This window comes from Pyrus communis, chromosome 7 (assembly GCF_041283825.1).
Source record: "Pyrus communis isolate YQ-2024b chromosome 7, ASM4128382v1, whole genome shotgun sequence".
Classification (NCBI taxonomy): Eukaryota; Viridiplantae; Streptophyta; class Magnoliopsida; order Rosales; family Rosaceae; genus Pyrus; species Pyrus communis.
Window position 1 is genome coordinate 31,135,066 of NC_142571.1, and position 17,435 is coordinate 31,152,500.

The 17,435-nt window shown below is 38.5% G+C and overlaps 2 protein-coding genes and 1 pseudogene across 7 annotated transcripts; 1 reads left to right on the plus strand and 2 right to left on the minus strand.

Annotated features, from left to right (window-relative positions):
• The first annotated feature begins 7,062 nt into the window (after window positions 1-7,062).
• LOC137734849 (uncharacterized) lies at window positions 7,063-10,614 on the plus strand. The gene is made up of 2 exons (XM_068474153.2): window positions 7,063-7,681; window positions 9,547-10,614. Exons 1-2 carry the CDS (start codon window positions 7,242-7,244, stop codon window positions 10,169-10,171), a joined length of 1,065 nt encoding a protein of 354 aa, XP_068330254.2. The 5' UTR covers window positions 7,063-7,241; the 3' UTR covers window positions 10,172-10,614.
• A 275-nt stretch (window positions 10,615-10,889) lies between these two features.
• On the minus strand, window positions 10,890-14,119 carry LOC137734848 (uncharacterized). 6 transcript variants are annotated; one of them, XM_068474149.2, is made up of 4 exons: window positions 13,986-14,119; window positions 12,448-12,648; window positions 12,257-12,364; window positions 10,890-11,795 (listed from the first exon to the last, which is right to left on the minus strand). In XM_068474149.2, the coding sequence occupies exons 1-4, from the start codon at window positions 13,996-13,998 to the stop codon at window positions 11,053-11,055; spliced, it is 1,065 nt and encodes a 354-aa protein (XP_068330250.2). In that variant the 5' UTR covers window positions 13,999-14,119; the 3' UTR covers window positions 10,890-11,052. The 6 variants fall into 6 exon arrangements, with proteins under 6 accessions (XP_068330250.2, XP_068330249.2, XP_088553298.1 ...); XM_068474148.2 differs by having other exon boundaries at window positions 12,442-12,648; XM_088697172.1 differs by having other exon boundaries at window positions 12,442-12,697.
• Window positions 14,120-15,964: 1,845 nt separating this feature from the next.
• On the minus strand, window positions 15,965-16,600 carry LOC137734593 (secreted RxLR effector protein 161 pseudogene; annotated as a pseudogene).
• Window positions 16,601-17,435: the final 835 nt, after the last annotated feature.

The following is a 17,435-nucleotide window of genomic DNA, read 5'->3' on the forward strand; positions in this document are numbered from 1 at the left end:
GTTATAAGGCTAAAAATAACTCAAAATGACATGAAAATTGTCTCCAACTAAGGGCTAGGCCAAATAGCTCGTGGGCCCCACCGAGCCAAAACCACCAAATCAGGCCAACCGATTGGCCTAAAGGAGCCAGCTAGCCTCGGGTTAGCCCAAATTTTGAACTCCAGTGGCTACCTGGCGTTAGCATGACGCTAGGTTACTGTTGGAATTGAATTTTATTTTGGGGACAAATTTAAAAAATAAAAAATTATAATTTTTTTCCTATAAATACCTAAATCATTCCTATACCATTTCTCACATAATTTTCACCGTCCCATACTATCTTACTTTATTTTATTTCAATTCTTCACATTCTATTCTCTTATCTATTCCAATAATGTTTCCTTCAATTTTTTCAATAATTTTCAAATGACCACATCTGCAATGAAAGGTAGGGATTGGACCCGAAAAGAAGATGAAGTTTTTTGCAGGGTTTATAGATGGGTCTCAGAAGATAGTGTGAGGGGGAGTTCTCAAACAAGTGAAGGTGTTTGGACTCGTACGTCCAAAAAGTACTATGAGTTCTACGAATGCACCACTCCATCGAATTCCCAAAACCACGAGAGTTGTTCTTCAAGATGGAAAAACATCTTCATCCAAGTTTGAATAAATGACATCAAGCAGTGTTAAAGGCCAGAAGAAGACATGAAAGCGGAGCCAATTATTACGACGAAGTAAATGTTTTCACGAGTTATTTTAAATATTTAATTATATTACATTTAATTTCATAAATTAATTTTCTTTAATTTTTGTAATTATATTTTCTATTTATGCCAAGCAGAGGAATTGTATATGGAGGACAACTCCTTAATAGATGTATGAAATTGCCCCATAATTATCACTTTAGGTACTAGACATGGATAAAAAACTTAATGTATGAAATGTTGAAAACCAAGAAATTTCAAGATAGTAAATTAAGGATTACCCTTAGTTTTTTTTTGCCAAGTTGTAAATATTACAAAGTCGTAAGTCAAGAAAAAGGGCGACACGCCCCGATCTCAATGTCCGATGGACAACGGGATGACCACGTGCTGGCTGACACCCAAGGGTGATGCAAGCCATTTGATGAATGCATATGTTGAGAACATGAGGAACATGCATAAAAATTTCGCACGTAACCACGCAATGTAGTATTCAAGTATAAACCTTAATAAAATATAATAATTAACTGCCAACAATTTAAAAGTGATAATGCATGACATGTTCAGGCCATATTACTAATTCGAAATACAAGCGGAAGGAATATTAGAAAGTGTGATTATAAGAGATGTCCTACACAGAGAGGAGGACACAAATTCACTAATATGGAAATGCCTCATAGCTCGGGTCGTATGCCTCGTTCCTAGGTTCTGAAGGGGGCACAAAACAAAACATGAGTGGACCAAGTTTATATATATGTAATACTAAAACAATTATTCTTCGATGTACTAACCCCCAATTTTAGATAACTCATATAGCATAATAAGTAATATGTTTTTCGAAAATCCTAGCATGCCATAAAACCTTCATAAAACATATATTGTATATAGTGTGCTGAGTAGTGGTATCACAATTGCCCGAAGGCACTACATCGCCTGCTCGAAGGCATATATATATTTTCCTCCTAAAGACACTACATCGCTAGCCCGAATACATATATATATCTTCTGCCATAAGGCACTACATTGCTCGCCCAAAGGCACTACATCGCCTGCCCCGAAGGCATACTTACACACACACACACACACACACACATATATATATATATATATATATATCCACTAAGTGAGCACAGAAAAATCATGAACATAATCTTTCAAAAATATATATCATCGGAGCTCAATAGCTCAAACATCATATCATAAATCATATGAGCGTTCTAGCTTAAATCATCATCATAATGGAAATGCTTCGTAGCTCGGGTCGTATGTCTCGTTCCTAGGTCCTGAAGGGGGCGCAAAACAAAACATGAGTGTACCAAGTTTATATATATGTAATACTAAAACAATTATTCTTCGATGTACTAACCCCCAATTTTAGATAACTCATATAGCATAATAAGTAATATGTTTTTCGAAAATCCTAGCATGCCATAAAACCTTCATAAAACATATATTGTATATAGTGTGTTGAGTAGTGGTATCACAATCGCCCGAAGGCACTACATCGCCTGTTCGAAGGCATATATATATTTTCCTTCTAAAGACACTACATTGCTAGCCCGAATACATATATATCTTCTGCCATAAGGCACTACATTGCTCGCCCGAAGGCATATGTATCTTCCGCCCGAAGGCACTACATCGCCTGCCCCGAAGGCATACACACACACACACATATAAATATCCACTAAGTGAGCACAGAAAAATCATGAACATAATCTTTCAAAAATATATATCATCGGAGCTCAATAGCTCAAACATCATATCATAAATCATATGAGCGTTCTAGCTTAAATCATCATCATAAACCATGTTCATAAGTGTATATATATAATCATAAATATTTCAAACATAAATCCAATAAAGCATGATATTTCATAAAGCGTAAATCCGATAACTCAATAAACGTTTTATAAAACGTAGTCATAAAATCATGTTTTTTCTAGTAATTAAATCATGCATTTTGGAAGGTGGTGCACGGGACAAAGGGAAAAGCATGGGGACATACTTTTCGTTGTGGGTCCTAGTGGCTCACAAATTAAGGTCACTAGAGACGGAACTTGGAATACCGGAAAGAACGTTCGACATTTCGAAAACGTAAACTCTTCGTTACATCTCTAGATTCGAATTCGTTCGTGCCCACACGTTCGTGGCGGTGAGTACAATAAGAATAAATTAAGAAGGTTAGTCATATGCGTTTCAACGAAGTGGTCAACGAAAGTCAAATCTTGCCACGAGGGTAAAATTCACACCATTTAATAATACAAAAACATTAAATTAAGGACGGGGTATCACAATCTACCCTCCTTAAGAGAATTTCGTCCCCAAAATTTACTACCTCAAGTAAATAGGTACGGATATTGACTTTTCATTAGTTATTATGCTTCCCAAGTCGCTTCCTCGACTGCGTGGTTCATCCACAACACCTTTACCAATGGAATGACCTTGTTTCTCACCGCTTTATCCTGTCGGTCGATAATCGCTATTGGCTCATGAACATAACTCATGTCCTGACTTACTTCTAACGGTTGCGGTTGTAAAACACAAGATAGATCTGGTATGTGCTTTCGAATCATGGAAACATTAAATACATCATGTATTGCGACAACTCTGGTGGTAACTTCAATCTATAAGCAACCGTGCCAATTCTCTCTATGATTCTGTAGGGGCCGACATATCGATGACTCAATTTCCCTCGCTTACCAAAACGAACCACACCCTTCCAAAGCAACCGTGCCAATTCTCTCTATGATTCTGTAGGGGCCGACATATCGATGACTCAATTTCCCTCGCTTACCAAAATGAACCACACCCTTCCAAAGTGACAACTTCAGAAAGACAAAATCAGCAATCTCATACTCACGATCCCTAGAATGTCGATCAACGATGCTCTTTTGTCGATCTTGCGCCGTCTTCAAATTTCTCTTTATCAACTGGATGTTAGCATTAGTGATGTTGAAAATTTCTAGGCCCACTAACACCCGCTCACCAACCTCAATCCAACATAGTGGTGTCTGGCACACCCTTCCATACAATACTTTAAAATGTGTCATGCCGATGCTGGAGTGGTAACTGTTATTGTATGTGAACTCGATCAATGGCAAAAAATTATCCCAACTACCCTTCCATTGGAGAACACACACCCTCAGCATGTCCTCCAAAGTTTGGATCGTCTTCTCAGATTGACCATCAGTCTGTGGGTGATAGGCAGTGTTGTACAAAAGTTGAGTATTCATGGCGTCATGGAATACTCTCCAAAATTTGGAGGTGAATCTTGGATCTCTGTCTGAAACAATGGTGATGGGTACACTATGAAGTTTAACAATATTATCAATGAATAGCTGTGCTAGCTTCTCCAGTGTGTAATTCTTTCGAACTGGTAAGAAATGAGCAGTTTTAGTGAGCATATCCACAAACACCCATACACTATCAAATCTTGACCGCGTGCTCGATAATCCATACGCAAAATCCATGGTGATATCTTCCTATTTCCAAGCTGGTATGGAGAGATTCTGCATTAGCTATTTTGGTTTCTGTCTATCCACTTTCACTTTCTGGAAAATTATTCATCCTGTTTCACATACTCCGCAACATCCTGCTCTATCACATACTTCGCAAACTGTAATATCGATGGCTTATTCTTTGAGTTCGCTACGCAAGAGGACAAGTAGGCTGTATATGTGAAGTAAGACAGGACATGAGCTATGTAGAGGAGCCAGTGGAAATCATCGACCGACATGATAAAGCTCTAAGAAACAAAGTTATTCTGTTGGTAAATGGGTTGTGGAGAAACCATGCAGTTAAGGAAGTGACGTGAGAAACTGAAGAACTGTTGAGAAATCAATATCCGTATCTGTTTACTTGAGGTAGTGAATTTCGGGGACGAAATTCTCTTAAGGGGGTAGATTGTAATACCCTGTCCTTATTTTCGTAGCGTCAAGTGTATTTTGGTATTTTCACATTTCGTCTCTTGTGACCTTAAATTGTGAGCCATTGGACCCACAATGGAAAGGTGTGCCCTTGCTTTTCCCCTTGTCCCATGCACCCCATTTCCCATTTCTGTTTTATCTCTCTCTCTCTAAACACTTTCACTTTCCCTACACTCTCTCCCTCACCTTTTGGCTCTCCCTCTGCCTCATCCTTTCCACAACAAACAACAACAAACAACAATGACAACAACCCTCCACCACCATCCCCTCCCCTCTAGGTGAACTCACGAACCCATAAAAGCCCCCAAACCCTTATCTTTATTTTAACATTCACTATTCACCGAAACTCTCCGGTGAGTTTCCACCTCTTCCGGCAAAGGTAAGCCTCGAAACTTGTCCAAAAGTTGTAGATCATGTCTTGGTGTATGTTTGTAAGTAGTTTTGAGAAGTTTTGGTAATGTTTGGACGTAGGAAACTCACGAGGAAATCTTCCCTAGTTTTCTGACAAAGACAGCCACTTTCGAGCCATTTTTTTGGCCAAACCACAACAAGTTAACCATCAAGAAAGGTATCATTCTCTTCGTCTCATTGAGGAGTATGATTTTTGTTTTTGAATCACTGGATTTCGTTGAGTATTGATGAAGTTATGAACGTTTAAAGTTTACCCAATTTCCAACGAGTTCCCTAGTTTTCCCGCAGATCAGTCATCTTTTAGGCCATTTTTCGGCCATCTTTGGCAACCACTGGGCTTCCAAATAGGTATAATCTTGTTCTACAGTTTCCTAGCTTGGTTTTGATATATTATGGGTTGGATTTGGTTAAGAAAACGAAGAAGTTATGAAGCTTTGAAAATTGCACAGGTTTCCTGCCAAAAACCCAGTTTCCGGTGGGTTTTTAGGCGACTGGGTTGACCCGACCCATTGACCTGACCGTTGACTTTCGTTGACAGTCAACATTGACTTTTGGTTGACCTTTTTCGTGTTTTGGCCGGGACCCCTCCTAGATTAATTTCGGCGTCCTAATTCCAAATCCGCACTCCATTTTCCCAAATTCAATCATTTTAGTAGAATTTTATTAATTGGTCCCTTTATGTGCTTTGGTGCGTTTGTTGGTGGAGTTTCCGTCCTCCCTAGTTCAAACGGCTCTTTAGCGACGGAGTATCTGTGAGTGAACCCCTTCCAAAATGCATGATTTTATTACTAGAAATGCATACATGAAAATCATGATTTTATGACTACGTTTTATGAAATGTTTCATGAGTTATCAGATTTATGCTTTATGAAATATCATGCTTCATCGAATTTACGTTATTGAGATATTTATGAATATGATTTATGATATGATGTTGAGCTATCGAGCTTCGATGAGATATATTTTGGAAAGATTATGTTTATGATTTTCTATTCTTACTTAGTGGATATTGATTTGTATATGCCTTCAGGCGGGCGATGTAGGGCTTTTGGGCGGAAGATTTATATATGCCTTTGGGTGGACGATGTAGGGCCTCGAGCGGAAGATTTATATATGCCTTTGGGCGGGCGATGTAGGGCATTCGGGCAATTGTGATACCACTACTAAGCACACTATATACGATATATGTTTTATGAAGGTTTTATGGCATGCTAGGGTTTTCGGAAAACCTACTATTTATTATGCTATATGGGTTTATAAAACTGGGGGTTAGTACGTTGACGAGTAATTGTTTTAGTATTACTATATATAAACTTGGTCCATTTATATTTTGTTTTGCGCTCCATTCAGGACTTAGAAATGAGGCATGTGATTGATCCCGACGTTGAGGCATTCCCGTATTAGTATCTTCAAGTCCTCTCGGTGTAGGACCGCTTTCTTTGTAATCTTAAATAGTAGTACGCTCTAAATATGTTCATGCATTATCACTTTTAAATTGTTGGCAGTTGAATATTCTCCTTTGGTCCAATGACCCGTACCTTATTACTATTATTTTGTTAAGGTTTGTATTTGGATATTATATTGCGTGGTTACGTGCGAAAATTATATGCATGTTTCACATGTTCTTGGCATATGCATTCATTAAATAGCTTGCGTCACCCTTGAGTGTCGGCCAACACGTGACTATCCCGTTGTCCTTCAAACACAGGAATCGGGGCGTGTCATGTGGGTGGGGAAATAGTGTAGTTAGGTGACTGAATTAACAAAATTAACCTTAAAAATTAACAAAACTATCCAAGTATTGTGATTAAACATAAAAAATTTAGAGCGAGTGTCAGCAACCTTTTCACCTATTTTTGCATTTTAATATTTTTAAATTTTAAGTAATATATGACATGAGAAGAATGTGAATAAAAATAACAAAGTAATTAAGAAGGTTTCTCGCATTTCTCAAAATTTAGATGAAAATTGGACGTGGGTGGTGTTTTGTAAATATATGCAAATTAATAAATTGTATAGTGGGTAAATGTACAAAAGTCCAGTGCCATTTGTGTAAATTTGCCTAGCCTGCATAGGGGTTTTGAAGAAAGGGCAGAGTTGAGGCAGAGAGGCCGAGTGCGTCGTCAAAACGGGGGACTCTTAACATTTTTCTTGAGCTGCTGAAGGTAGACTGACATATTTCAGCCAAACCTCGCAGTCGCAGGTGAAGAGATATAAGGCAGGCATGGAAGATGAGAAGGCATTGCAGCAGCAGCAACTATTGCTACAGCAGCAACAACAGCAACAGCAACAAAACCAACAGCATCAACAGCAACAGTTATTGCTCCTGCAACAACTGCAAAGGCAACAGCAACAAGCCCAACAGGCCGCTGCCATTTCCCGTTTCCCTTCCAACATCGATGCCCATTTGCGCCCACTCCGACCCATCAATCTCCACCCTAACCCTAATTCCGCTCCTAATCTCCAACAAAATCCTGTTGCCAACCCACGGCAACAGCAGCAGCAGCCCCAACAGCCCCAACAACAGCAGCAGCAGCAGCAACAGCAGAGGGTGATCCGACCCGGGAACCAGGCGGAGCTACAGATGGCGTACCAGGACGCCTGGCGGGTCTGCCATCCCGATTTCAAGCGTCCCTTCTCTTCCCTCGAAGACGCCTGCGAGAGGTTAATTTTTTTACTGATTAGGGTTTCCATCTCATTGAAATCCTTGGTTTCGTTTACTTTTTCGCTTGCATTTTCTATTCTTTGTTTTGCGAATTTAGGTCCTCACATCTTTATCTCTAATTTGAAAATGGAAATTTTTTTTTGAAAATTATGACTTAATTCAAACATCTTGATTGACCAACTACAAACATTGTTGAGGCAACTGCTAATTTATTGGGTAAAGGAAGAATCCTTGCTCTCATACATTACCTCATCACCTATTCCAGGATATCTGCTAGCTACACATTCTCACATTGTTATCATTTTAATCTCCACGTCAATTCCTTGAAATTGTTTGTGCCCTTTGTACTTGTGGGGTTTCAGTGTCATGTCCCTGAAGCAAAGCTCTACTGTCTTTGCTTACATATTCCATGCTGGTTTGCATTTAATAGGACCTAGTTTTACAGTTTGTGATTTTTTTTGATTGAGTTCATGTGCTCCACCTTTTATTGACACATGAGAGTTACTATTTTGCTTAACAGATTCGTTTAGATATAATATCTTGTGCACCTTATGATAGCATCTGAGAGGACTTATGGGAGAAAGTTTGTTTCTGGTCTTCATATGGGCTTCGGTTTCAACAGATCTTGAAAACTTTATCCTTTTCAGTTATTTGGCTTGATTGGAAAGCTGCTATCAGTTAGCTCCCCCAGCTTTCTTAACTGTTTACATTTTAGGGCGGTTTCATTTTTGTTTTCACTGTCTGTTTTTATTTTTTATGTGGACTTCTTATCCCTTCGTGTAACTGTATTGTCCTAAAATATAGTTTCTTTCCTTAAAAAAAAGAGTTTTCACTTTCCCTTGTTTCCCCTTCTACGAGCTCGCAGCCTACTCCATTAGTAGTTGCACCCATAATCTCGCCCTTCAAAAGAATGTTATCATTAATGGATGAGGAACCAACCTGACTTCCATGGAAATCATGCAGAAGGTTCTTCAACATGCCTAAGCTAATGGATACTTCAAAAGTTAATACTAGTTTATCCAGTCCTGTGGACATTTCTGTATGGGTTTTTGGATTATTTAGCATTGTGTCTAAAGTCTAAACCGATGTCCCAGAATAGCACCTATAATTCATAACACAGTCATATCCTGGACTCATTCCAGAGAAGAGAGAGAGAGGAGAAGAGAGAGAGAGAGAGAGAGAGAGAGAGAGAGAGAGGGGTGTATAATCTTGTGGTAGGAGAATAGTATTAGGAGATTAAATATAAATACCTGGAATCTTGTGTTTCATGTTAATATTACCCTTTACGGCTAGTGCGCCTTATGGGATAGATGGATTAAGCAAAGTGAGTCATCATTACTTGTTGCCCTGGCTATAAGTCCATTTACTCTTAGCCTTGTTATTTCTCTTTATCTGGTAGTTTGCATTCTGCTACATGTAGTTGATGAAATGTCATCTTGAGTCAAAGAGGTTGGTTGTGGATGTGAATGCAGTTGGTATATAAGCTGTTTTGTCCCTCTAGTTATATTTCCCCGTCTTTTCTCCTTTTCTCTGGGGAGTTGTGGTGATCTAAACCATTTAATGTGCTCCGATCTAATTGTTTGAAATGTTTTTGATGTGTCACCCGAACCTGGCCTATATGTTTTTGACACTTATTACCAGTTAGCATAGTCTGATGTTTATGAATAAGGATAATTACAAATTTGTAGACTATGTTACCTTTAAGATGGTGGTGCCTAATTCCCACTTGAAATATTCCCAATTGATGGTTGAAAGTAGTAAGCTTTGTCTCCAGGTGTTTATTTAAATTGCTTATGCTTTAACTTTTGAGAATTTGTGGCACTCCCGAGGCATTCTTATATCTATTCTCCCCTTAAATTGGCAGGTTGCTGCCTTATCATGTAGTGGCAGATTATGAGGCAGAGGAGGATGATAGAATCCTTGACTCTGACACCACAGGCCTGATTCCATCTCGCTCTCAGCAGTGGGATCACAACATATCTTCTAAAGTTGCAGAGTTTACAGCAACATTTGAGAAACAAGCACTAGCCTTTAACATAATTTCCCGTAAGCGAGCTTTGGGGGAATTTCGGTCTGAAGAGAGACTTATGATTGAGCAGGCACTTTGCCAAGAAGAAAAAAGGACATGTCTGGAATTGAAAGCAGAGTTTGATTCAAGAGAGAAAGCTGGCCGGGAAGCTAAATTACGAGCTCAGGCAGAGCAAGCTCGGGTTGAGTCGCAAGCACATGCTGAAATGTTAGCTCGGGCCCCAATAAGGGCAAGTGCACTTGGGTCTGAGGGCAATGACGTTTCGATTGGGCATGACATGAGAGAGCAGGAACATGGGGTTAACCCAGAAGAGATGATAAATGGATGGGGAAATAATGTGCAAAGAGATGAGAAGGAACCATGTGAGGATTTTTTAAATGATGAAGAGACTGAGAATGGATCCACGGGCATGCAGGACGGCTGGCGTGAAGTTGGGGAGTTTGATTTGAACACTCGTTAACCAATAAAGCTCTTGGCAAATCATACTTGATCACGGGCAGAGAAGCTGTTTATAAACAGGAAAGCCCATTCCATGGCAAATGAATTAGCATCGGCCGTCTTGGAATTGTTGTGAATTTCATGCAGCATGGGAATTGGAGCAATGCTTTTAAAATTTGAATCACTCATGGGGAAACTACCAATGAAGCCACATACTGCAGTTACAATGGAAGATGGATAGCTTTTATATTTAATTATATTAGCGGATTGCCTTTGCCACGCTGTCACAGAAGAGAACATTAAGTTAAAAGGTTCTCCTTTGAGAGAATTGAGCTTTTTATTTTGATCATTTCTTCATTTCCTTGTATTTTTGAAATCTGGAATTGCGTAGAATGAGAGTAGTTTCTCATGTATGAAGAAGCAGTGGATTATAATTATTTTGCCTCAAAGGGTCTGAAGTTTTAACTTTGATTCCTCTCCATTCGTTTGCAGTACCAAGGTTTGTAGAAGGAAGGAGGGAAGGGGGTTGTCACGTCCACAAGGATTTCGATTCCCAAAATCGAAATGCCTTCACAAGGTCTGGATACCGCAACTGAATCAAAAATAAAAGTAACCAATTGGAGGTAGCGAAGGACCAAAACATTTATGGGAAATGCATTTCTGGACAGCAGGAGGCATTTCTCCAAAAATGCAACTTCCGGTTCATGCTGATAAAATGACCCTCCCACCACTATGCAAGCTTTTGCTACTCCAAACACCAAGATCTCATTCATCCAGGTCGCATACACGCACAAAGTACATCATAAGAAAATTAATCTAAACTAAGTATGGTAAGGAGAGGGAGGAAAATGAAGCTTATGAGTAGCAGAACAAGCAAAAGAATACACAAAAACAAAAAGTTTCCTACAAAATATTGAGGAGTTGAGAATCCAGTCTCTGCTGCAACTCTTTGATTTTCAGTGAGAACTCTGCTTTTTGCTCCTTGTAGCTTTGTAGCAAGTATTCCTTTCCTTCTATCACCTCCTTCAATTCTCCTACTTCCCTCTTCAGCATCTCAATCCTCTCTCCATCCCCTCTTCCTCTTTCGGTTGCATCAAAGTTGCTTTCCCCATCAGGAAATCCATTCACATGACCATTTCTTTCTTCAGGTTGCCAAATAGTGACCTGGGGTGATCTGTCAATGGGGCTCACATGTCCCACGCAGTGGTCAGCGATTGCCTTCCTAAGCCTTTGGATTTCTCTCTCCGAATCAAAAAAGTCCCTGTTTGCTGAATCAAGTTGTGACTGTAGATTGGTAGAATGTGCCAGCTGCGCATTCAGCGAATTCTGCAGCTCTTGAATCTGATCCTGCATCTCTAAGATCATGTCATCTCTTCTCTTCAGTTGTTGCCTCAGTTTTTGTATGACTTCCCGCTTACTGAAGATGTCAGACCCAGATTCTGAAACACACGGAGAATCTGAGCAGTTTGAATAGTGGAGGAATGGCTTTGGAGGCAACTCAAGGTGATCCGGAGAAGATGCCCAGACAAAGCCATTCTCCTTGTTAAATTCAGGGGCTGGAACCATGACTAAAGGCAGGGCACCATCAGATTCAGTCAGCATCTGGTCATTGGGCAGGCACTTCATCTCCATCATGCCCTCAGTTCCTATTTCAAACCCATTACATATATGAAACAACCGAATTATTATAATGGGCTGTCAAATAATATATCACGCTATTGCTCATCAAGCAATAAGGGTGAGCTGCAAATAAATTGCAACAAACATAATGCAATTCTAATGAAACTCAACTAGCATCAATCCAAACATAACGCAATTCCATACAGTTCTTCAGCCTCACTCTTCGGAAAGAGTCCAATTGTTGTTATTCTCAACAAAGCCCAGTTAGATTAAGGTGTAGCATTAAAAACTGAACACCGAGTTTCTCATTCTCTTCTTTTTCAATATGGTTGTATCTGACAATATATCAGACAAGCTTTCACACCCAAAGGAGAACCATGCAAATGAAGGTGTAATCAACCACTGGCCAAAACTAATTTTGAATCCTGAACAGAAACTACTTGTTTAAACCTCAGAAATTCCAAGCCAAGAATTTACTACTCCACACCTGACATGCAATTAAAGCAACCACCATCATTTTGTTGTGTAAAGGAATAAACGTTTGAGTGCACACGGCAACCTCCAGACTTTCTTGGGTCAGAGGAGTTTCCACTTCCTGAAATTGACAACAGTGTTAAAAGGTTGAAGGAGCCACTGTAAGGAAAAAGCTATACACATTAAAAATCTTCGAACCATTACTAGCATTCTCCTGGGGCTTTGTGTCAAGTGCTTGCTTCAGCTTGTAACCAAGACGAATTGACAATGTACTTAACAAGGCACCACCAGCAATAAGAACCCAATTAGGTCCATCCCCCTGAAAAGGTTTGGATCTCTGAGCTCTAGGCACAGCAGTTGTTTTTGGTTTCATTTTAAAAGCTGGTGGTGTTGGAGGATAAAATTCTGAATCATCCAAGAATGACCTATGTCAAGAAAATACCAAATTTCCATGCTATCTATATGAAAGACATCATCTTAGGTAAATTGAATCAGGAAAGAGAAGTTAATCAATCCTGACATGAAAATTGCAATCACTGATGCATGAATACTAACCAAGACAAATGAAACAGAGAACTGACAGTAAGCCCACAGATTTTCACATGAACGACTTAGAATTACTAAAACGACGGGATATAGAAATCAACAAATAAGTGGTTAATTTCACTGCTCGTGAGTTCCACCCCAGGTACATCTCCTAACCGCCCTATATATGGTAACATTCTGATTCTTTACTTGGAGACTGGAGGACGCGATTGTCCAAATGCACAAGGATTGCCACTTCAATGAAAGTCAAAATGCAGTTTAAAGCTTAGAGTTAAGGATTTAAGAGCTCGTTTGTATATGCTTTTAAAATGACTGAAAGCGCTTTTGGTGAATTTTTTTTTTTAAAACCAATCTTTAATAAAGATGCAAGTAAATCTTGGAAAATCACTTAAAGTGCTTTCTAGAAGAAGCACATAACTGGTGCTTCTTGCTGAAAGCACTTTAAGTGCTTTTGAACCCAAAAACTTTTTCTCTAAAAGTACTTTATGTCATTTTAAAAGCACATTCAAACGAGCCCTAAGTTATCTAGGAATATGGGCATTAAAACCTACGGTTTAAGCCTTCAATGGTTTCTAGGGCAAAAGATGGCCTCAAGAATTTTCCTTTTTTTTTTTTTTTCCTCCACAATATGATTAATCTGTTTGAAAATTGGAAACACACGAATATAGAAGGTAACATGGCAGGTAGGAATGTGGGATTGGGAGGAATGCCTTAGAAAAATGCAACAGCTATTGGCAGAAAGTAGCGACGTCATATCATAGTAGTTAATTTGAATTTTGCAAGAAATACATAGAGGTCTTCGTGGATTGTCAGTTATACAATGAAAACTGAAAATTATACGTTACATTCATACGATTACAATATACCAAATCAAGTAAAAGTGCAATTACAAATTGCCCGCCCAAATTTCAGCTTGGAAGAGAATAAAACTCTTTTCCTTTGAATAAGAATGCAGAAGGAATTTTGCAGTCTGGGTCTGATAATATAACTAAACCTCATTTGTTTAAGACGTCGAGCAAAAATAATTTCCAAAAACTATACATGGAAGCTGGGACGCAAATCTATAACTCCAATTGAAAACAGAAATGAAATCCACCAACATAAACAAAAAATATCGATTCCAATTTAGAATTTACACACAGACGAGAGAGAAGACTAGTATCTATCATTCGAAGCAAAAGAAAAGAAAGGCATACCTCGTTCGCTCATTGGGTTCGTCCATTTACAGTAGTAGCCATTAGGTTAGGGTTTCTGAAAATTTAAGCAACTGACTCTCTCTGACTCAGTCACTCTGCCCCTTTTGTTTTTCCTTTTTTGCTTCCCCTTTGTAGAAACAAAACAAAATACAGGTTAAATAATAAATTACAAATTTTTATTAATGCATCGTTCTTATGCCACGTCACTCTTTCATCTAGAATATTGGCAATCCAGTCCCTTTCCGCTTTCCTTTTTTTATTATTTTGGAATTAGAGAAAAAAATTTAAATGTGGTCTACAAAATTTTATTTTTCTGTTTCAAGTTTGAGTAGTCTAGATAAGTGGATGAAGATAAATAAAAAACTAAAAGCTAATTTTAATTGAGTATTTAAAATTAGCTTTTAGTTTTTTTATTTATCTTCAACCATTTAACTAGGCTATTCGAACTTGAAAGCTTATGTATTTTTCTGGACAAAGAAAAAAACTTGACAAGCCTATGCATTTCAGAATATGTTTTGTAAGGAAGTAAAGATTAAAAGGCAAAGCCCCTATGTCAACTCAAGCAAGAAGAGTCAAACAAGTGAAATCACTAGCTCAATTTAAAATGTATATGCATTAATTCTAATTTGCCAAGGTAAGAAGACAATAAATAAGAATTTTCAAATCACCCTCTATAGCACGTTGAGTATGAATTGTAGGATTTGGATTCCATCCGGATCGTCTTTGGAGGATCCTAAAGATTCTTACATCCTATTCGCTTATTGTACATCGTGCGATCATAAATTATTTTATTAAAAATTAAACACAAACAATGCGGCTAGAAATTATTTTAAATTATTTTATTTAAAATTAAACACAAATAGTATTTAATAATTTATAATCACATAATTTACGATGGATGGATAGAATTTTAGTATCCTTATCTTGAATGATGCCCATTTTGAGAGCTAAAGCTTGAGCCATGAGTGTTGAAGTTATTAGTTGTTTTGTACCCGCAACAACAAGAGGAGAATCATCATGATTTCTGGTAATGAAACCACCAACAATATTCAAAAATACATTTTAATCCCATTTCACCCTTGATTATATTTGTGTGATCAAGCAACTTCAAGGCAAAATGCACGACTTTAAGCTTTCTACTATCCTTTGAAACAGAATATGTGAACTTCAACAAATGTGGTTATGACTCAACTTCTTAAATCTGAAATTATTTAAGTTTTTTTTTTCTTCAAATGTTAAGCTCACTATGAATCTTATTTATTTATAACTAGTTTAAAACACGGTACTTCCAATGCGATGCAAGTAAAGAGGGGAAATTTAGAGTCAACTGAACTTGTACAACTTGTCACAAACCAAAGGCCACTCTCTGCACAGAGTCACGACGGTTTTTTGTTGGGCATCTGAATGAGGCCTGTAATCTGTAGTTCTGTAATTGCCCTGCAAAATCGTGCTCTGTGAAAAGCATGGTTAAGGATCATGCTACACATCCAAATCAAATTTTTGGTAGTCATTCAGTATAGGGAAAAAACACAACAGAACATAATCCTTGATGCAGGAAGAAGTAATGCATCCTATGCTACGCATCTATAAGAATAAAGCAGATATGTGATCGACAACCACTGGGAACTGTTGCATCTCGCAACGCGTGACAAGGTCAGAAAACGATAATCGAGAGAAGTTGGGATTTGGTTTCGTGACTAGTATTTTTATCTTTCCATAGCTGTAAAAAAGGGTCAACAGAAACAATACGATTATGTCTAGCACCATAAACATCTTTGATTAGGTCAGTTCTTTAGTCTGAAGTCAGGCTGTTGAATGTATAATTCATCTATATCTAAGCCAAACGAGACTGCATCAACTCACTACAAATGAAGATAATGTGCACTCGGAAGTGGGAGAGAGATAATACTTGGATGTGTTAGTCAAATCTGGTTTGCAACTTCCTTCCTCAAATTTCAATAAGGACTGCAGTTCCTTTATCATGTGCCTTCCTGCAATGCATCTTTGATAAAATGATACCTCCTGTCAATGTGCTTAGTCTTCTGATGAAATACATAATTCTTAGTAATTGCAATGGCAGAAGTGTTATCACAGTGAAAGGGAGTAGCTTCAGTTTGTAATTCTCCAAAATCTTCTAAAACAAACCTCAGCCATATTGCTTGAGTTGTAGCTTTTGATGCAGTTATATATTCAGCCTCTGCAGTTGAGAGTGCAACACAGTTTTGCTTGACTGAAGCCCAAGAGAACACACCACTGCCAAATGAGGATGCATATCCTGATTTGCTCTTACTGTCCTTCAATGAACCACCCCAATCAATATCACAGAAGCCAATTAAACAAGTTTTTCTTCCTTTCACATACTCCAGGCCATAATCCAAGGTCCCCTTGATGTATCTGAGTACCCTCTTTGCAGTTTCATAGTGTCTATTAGTAGGACAGTGCATAAATCTTGCCAATAGACTTGCTGCATACATTATATCTGGCCTTGTAGCAGTGAGATATAGAAGGCTTCCCACAATACTCCTATACATTTCCTCACTCGCAAATCCACTTCCATCATCTTTAGACAACTTCTCAGTAGCTACAAGAGGAAGTTGTGACAATCTTTGCTTCATTTAATCCAAACTTACTCAGTAAAGAATTTGCATACTTCTTCTGATGAATGAAGATGCTAGAGTTAGTTTGAATCACTTATATCCCAAGGAAGTGATGAAGAAGTCCCAAGTCTGTCATCTCATACTTCATTTTCATATCTTCCTTGAACTCTTCTAGCATTCATTTGCAACTGCCAGTGTAGACTATATCGTCCACATAGATAGAAACGATCAAGACATCTTCTCCTCTTGCCTTTATATACAGAATTGGTTCACTCAAGCTCTTCTCGAAACCACACCGTGAGAAATAGTTGTCAATCTCTCCATACCAGGCTCTTGGAGCTTGTTTTAGACCATAGAGAGCCTTATGAAGCTTATACACCTTTTCCTCCTTGCCTTTGACTACAAAACCTTCAGGTTGCTCAACATAGACTTATTCTTATAATACTCCATTCAAGAAAGCTGATTTCACATCTAACCAATGTATTAAAAGCGTGAGGCGTGGGCGAGGCGTTCGACGGATAACCTAGCCTAGGTGTGGGCGAAGCCTTACCGGACCTGAAATAATAGAGGACTGCTGAGAAAAAACAGAGGAAATAAGGACTCTTGGGGTTTTAAAAATAAAACAACAACAGACTTGGCCAAAATGACGTCGTTTTGGTCCAAGTCATTTAAAAAAAAAATAAAAACTTGGCCACAACGACGTCGTTTTGGACCAAGTCTTAAGAAAAAAATAAAAAATCCCTCTTCTTCTTCGCGGTCGTCTTCTTCGTGAAGACACCACACATCCTACAACCCTAAACCTAGATGACAGAGCTTGAAAGAAGAGCAGTCGACTTAGATTTTGGGTCGCGGA